This window comes from Toxorhynchites rutilus, chromosome 3, assembly GCF_029784135.1.
Source record: "Toxorhynchites rutilus septentrionalis strain SRP chromosome 3, ASM2978413v1, whole genome shotgun sequence".
In the NCBI taxonomy this organism is placed as follows: Eukaryota; Metazoa; Arthropoda; class Insecta; order Diptera; family Culicidae; genus Toxorhynchites; species Toxorhynchites rutilus.
The window spans coordinates 221,440,521-221,445,813 of NC_073746.1; the positions used below are offsets into that span (position 1 = coordinate 221,440,521).

General features: G+C 36.6%; 1 protein-coding gene across 1 annotated transcript; it reads left to right on the forward strand.

Annotated features, from left to right (window-relative positions):
* Positions 1-1,771: 1,771 nt before the first annotated feature.
* Positions 1,772-3,168, forward strand: LOC129779666 (protein OPI10 homolog). The gene is made up of 4 exons (XM_055787275.1): positions 1,772-1,976; positions 2,044-2,173; positions 2,442-2,674; positions 2,731-3,168. The coding sequence occupies exons 1-4, from the start codon at positions 1,938-1,940 to the stop codon at positions 2,926-2,928; spliced, it is 600 nt and encodes a 199-aa protein (XP_055643250.1). The 5' UTR covers positions 1,772-1,937; the 3' UTR covers positions 2,929-3,168.
* The last annotated feature ends 2,125 nt before the right edge of the window (positions 3,169-5,293 follow it).

Genomic DNA, 5,293 nt, shown 5'->3' on the forward strand with positions numbered 1-5,293 from the left:
TGAGGTTGTAATAAACATTTCACGAAAATATTTTGTGCCATTTGTTTTTTTTTCTATGTCTGTAATAAATCGTATATAAGTATGACAAAAGTTGTATTTGGTGCTTTGACAATTCATGAATATATTTATATTAGATCGCAATTCAATTCCAACATAATCGCTATTATAGCCGGTCAAAGTTGCATATTCATCCAAACAAATTCGGTAAGTATTTGCCATGAATGTATATGGCCTCCACTTTTGTATGCATATGCCAGTTAGGCGCATTATATGCCAACCAAATTTTAGGGCATATGATGTTATATATACGCTTGTTATGCGATTTAATGTTTGCTGTTCTGGCACCATGATTGAAAGTCGTAGACCTATGTCAAAAAACCAAATGAATTGACACATCAGCCGAATTCTAAGAACCCGATGAGATCTTTATATCACAGCTTTCAAGATCACAGATCGTTTCATAATCCATAGACTCCCTCGACGGTTTCATAGCCGTCTCTATTCTGTTCTGACTCTACGAACTTAAAAGTATGGAATTCATCGTCCACATTTTTGGAATGCCATCCAGCTTCTGAAAAGCTAAAAATAAGCAGTAAAATTATTGTAGCTCTACAGTAGAACTCCGGATCATTTTTTCTTCTACTGGGAACTGTTTCACCTAGCCGGGTGCTATGATTGATGCTAGGATATTTAGCAAAATCTCAAGCAGAACTGTCAGTGGGATACCCAATTCATGCGAAAACAAAAGGAAAATGTCAGTGGAGAACTCGATATGTTGGCTTCTCTCAGTTCAATAGGGGTTCAATTTGGACGTCACCTACGTGGTTTCACCAGTCCAATACCGCTGTGGTTTGTTTGTTTGAAAGTTTTTTTTTCATAAACCTAATTACCCTTAGGTCGAAGACATAATGAACGCGATGCGATGCGGGCGCGAGCGCGATCTCGTCTGCGGGAAAGCTCATTCATTCACGAATGCGGAAATCAAATGCAAACCGCCCGGACCTGACATAGAAAACGCGTTGCGAGCGTGATTCCAATCCGGCGAAACTGTGTGTGGAGTGTTTTGCCGCGAGTGAACGCAAGTGATGGTCGCCAGACGATTTATCTATAAATATCTTCACATCCGAACTCATCGAACGAAAATAAAATTTGAGTTGTTGAGAGAACAAGTAACCAAATGCCACTGAAAGAAATGTTTCATTAGCTGTACCTTCAATTTAGAATTTCGGTTGAAGCTCTTTTGAGAAAAATACAACTTATTATCAAATTAAATATCTCACAATTCGACTGTTTACAGAATGAAGATGTGTTATCATGTCTGGCATCCTTATGCTGGGTTGTTTACATGTAGAATGGAGTGGAATGAAACATCAAAAAACGCACGATCTAAAGCGATCAGTATGTCATAGCACCCGATGAACCTCAATTAATTACTCCGCATCGCAATGCACCGCACCGCGTTTGCTATGTCCTCGGCCTTAGCATAAAGTTATAATTTTATTTGAAAGTAAATTCAAGCAAATTCACAATATTTGATGTATGAAAAAAAAAACAAAAATAAACACAAAAAACTTGTTACCGTTATTTCATTCTTGGTACAAAATTCTTATATAGAATCTATAAAAAAATTGTCGGCTGAAAATGATTAAAGAAATAGCAAAATTTACCATAACTATTTTTCTAAGTGTATTTATGTTCACAAAATTTCGTAAATACACAAATCCGGTGATTCGGGCAGCACTTGATTTTATTTTTGTTTTATATTTCATTCAAAGTGACAGTGGTTTGTTGTTTACATACGTTTTAGCCGGATATTTTAATCGTGATCTATCGTTACAACGATTGTCCTGTTGGAATAAAAATTATTCCTTGATTTAATTGCTTCAGGTTGACTAATTCATAACACTGGTCTAATTATTATCTGCTTCTCTTTGAAAATGCTCAATGCTCTGGGAGTTATAGTTTCGGGAAGGCTTGTGAGTGAAACTAATCCGTATCCATTTCATTTTTTGTTAAACTTGTGCATATTCGGCAATTTTTTAGGTGCAAACAGATTTCCAGCAGATGTCTGAAACCCAATTTTTAATAAATATTCCGGAAGCCGACAATGTGAATCACGTTGTTGTGTTTCTAACTGGAACGATTCCTTTCCCTGAAGGGATGGCCGGTGCCGGTGAGTTTAGGAGTACATATTTATAATAATTTAGACGGAGAAAAAATGAAGAAAGCATACGGAAAAATACAAGAATTTGCTTCAGATAGATAATAGAATTCTTCTTCTTTCTTTGTTTTTAAGAGGCTTTAAACTTCAGTTCATTCGCCTCTATAATAGAATTACTCAGCTCATTTATTTTTTTCTCCCCAAAACTCGGTGCATTCCCACCGAAAGTTTTTTTTTTTATTTGTTTAAATTCAGTATTTTAATTCAAAATATTTTTTAGTTTATTTCAGTTGGCCAGATCCAAATGCACCACCGATGTGGCAACTTCTTGGGTTTATTTCCAACAGCAAACCATCGGCTATCTTCAAAATATCTCAGCTCAAAAAATTAGATGAAATGGTTACGAATGGTCAATTAAACGTTTTCGGTTCCAATTTGCCTATATCACATATAGCACAGATCGGCGTCTCGATTGAACCCGAAGCTTCACTCTTGCAACAAACACCAGCAACTGTGAGTATCCCTCCGTAAATAATATTGCATAATTTCTAAAATTGATTCATTCACAGACAACAGCGGACACATATTATCAATTCGGTCAGAAAATGATCGAAAACTTCTTCAACTTCGTGAGCAGCTTCTCTCTGACGCAATCGCAAATGGTGGTCAATCCGAACGAAACATTTGTACCGTTGTCCACAGTGCAGACATGGTTCAATAATTTTAGCCGACGGTTGCAGCAGAATCCCAACTTCTGGAAAAGCTAAGGTAATCGACGCTAGTCAGACAGCGAACATGCTGGCAATCTATACATCGATCGATGGGACAGGCAACAGGAATGTGTAACTATTGGCAAGGCAGAGTTGAGCAGGAACCGCCGGATGATTAAAGAAAGTGATTGTTCTATGTTATATTTACATCACATGTCACGTTTTTTTTCGCATTTCATTCAATATGACAAATATTAGCATACGTTGGAATAAATTATCGTTTGAATGTAAAGATTACTTGTTGGTTTTTTCTCGCTCATAGAAAACTCCTCCCCAAAAGAGAGCGATCTATGGTGCTCCCGAACTGAATGATTTCTACATGAAGATGACAACTTTCTTCTCACTCCGGTACCTCGATAGCTCACGTGAAAGTCGCACTCTTTTCATCACAGTTCAGAACTTCTTACGCGAAGAGTATGACCCATGTAAAGTAGAATCTTTTTACACTACATTGCCAAATAAACCCTATAAATAGCTGTAGTCCTTCAACTCCCGGCCGCATCGATTCTATAATTCAAACTTGATGGAACTTGCAGCGGAATTAGTACTAGTGGTACCGGGGGCCTTCTTAGTCTAATTGGTTGCGTGACCGCTACTAAACGAACAGTCATGAGCTTGAAACTCAGGGCTCTCAATTGACCATCTTTGTGGAATCAGTGGCGTCGAGTGAACCTTTCGCACCCGGGGCGGAAGAGTTGAATACTCTTACGCCTGAATGGCCACTATGTGATGACAAATTTCATGCTAACTCGTGTCCGGATCTCGAGTCTCTTCGGGGTAACACCGACACCAGGGTTTGTGCTCCATTGACAGGAGAATGTGTCCTTACTTTTTGTAGATGTCGCATGTTATATTTGAAAAACAAAACGACAGAGCTGGACTGATAAACAGTAAAAACCAACGATGAATCGGGCATGCAATCCAAAAAGCCTGGCATAGCTTCAACACTCATCAGTACGTCTTCAGTGGATGCTCACTCAAGCTGGAACATAAACATAAGTGCTGGCTGAGATTTCTAGACCGAAATTCGAACATTGGTTCCGCAAACCTAAGACAACATCAGCGGAGAGTATTCTATCAAAATTAGAGTTCTACTCAAAAAATGATCATCAGATACTGTAGAATGGTTCATTAATAGTTGAAGAGAAGTTCTGTAAGCATTTGAAGTCGAAGAAACACTGGAGGTCCTGGAAATAAGTGGAAATCCTTAGGGTGTCGGTTTTACCTTTATTTCCCCTACTTGTTCTATATTAATGTTGTCTTTTCTTCAAACATAGAACAAACATTTCACATTTCTATTCAAATATAAAAATACATTTTATTTTGATTCTTAGCATAATGTCACAAAAAAACTTGAAAGCTTAGAAAAATTGTATTTTCTAGGGCATTCATCTTGTACTGCCATGGAATTATAAAATAATTGAAAATTATTACTAGAAATTCAACAACTGGTATTCATCCTGACTGCGCTGACAAAACTCCTATAAAATCCCACTGCGCCATCCTGGAAAATTCATTGAAAAAAAATATTTCAAAAATTGAAATTGATTTTTCTCGAAAACTTTGTTTTTTTTCAAATTCTGAAGAAATATATATATGCAATATATATTTAATTACCAACAAGTCCCCAACACATCAGAAGATAGGCACTTTTACAGGGAAAAAGTTTTTCGAACAACAAATTTTTCATGTTTTTTTTTTAATTACTGTTAATGTTTAATTCGTAATATTTTCATGTAAGGTACATCGGGGCAAGTTGAAACGATTTTTTCGAAGTTCAACTTGAAAGTTATCTTAAAAAATCACTAAATCACTAAATTGAAAACTGATTGCTTTCGATAAAAAATAAGGAATTCACACTGGATGTTTCGAAAAATATCAATTTTGATAATGTTTAGTTTTCATATGCATTGTTTCCCATTATCTCGTAGAGCGGTGTAAGTTGAAACGCGGCACTATCCTGATTTTAATGTGCGGTTTTGGTTCTCGAACTATCTATAACTGATTTATGAAACACTAAATTGAAAGAATTAGGGTAACACGGAGTGAGTTGGACATACGGGGTGATACGGCACAACTTGGATTTTTTACAATGTCATCTTCTTTCATTGTTGAACCGTATGTAACTAACGTAAAAAGACTTTGGTAAAATTCGACAGGTGGAAGGAAACGGTAGCATGAACACGGCAAGCACATTGATTACCAAAAAATGTGAGTTTTCTGATCGTGGTTTAAAGTTTTTTCCCGCTGATTAAACAAACTTTTCGTTTATTGTGCAGTAAAGTTCTGTTCGCCTACAGAAGAGGAACAATTTGATGCAGCGAAACTGCAAATTTGATAACAATAAATGAAATTAATTGCA

What these genes read in the sequence shown, in the direction of transcription:
- LOC129779666 (XM_055787275.1), top strand. Translation starts at nt 1,938, where the DNA reads ATGCTCAATGCTCTGGGAGTTATAGTTTCGGGAAGGCTT. An exon ending in TTATAGTTTCGGGAAGGCTT is followed by an intron (nt 1,977 to 2,043) that starts GTGAGTGAAACT and finishes GCAATTTTTTAG; the next exon opens with GTGCAAACAGATTTCCAGCA. An exon ending in TGAAGGGATGGCCGGTGCCG is followed by an intron (nt 2,174 to 2,441) that starts GTGAGTTTAGGA and finishes AATATTTTTTAG; the next exon opens with TTTATTTCAGTTGGCCAGAT.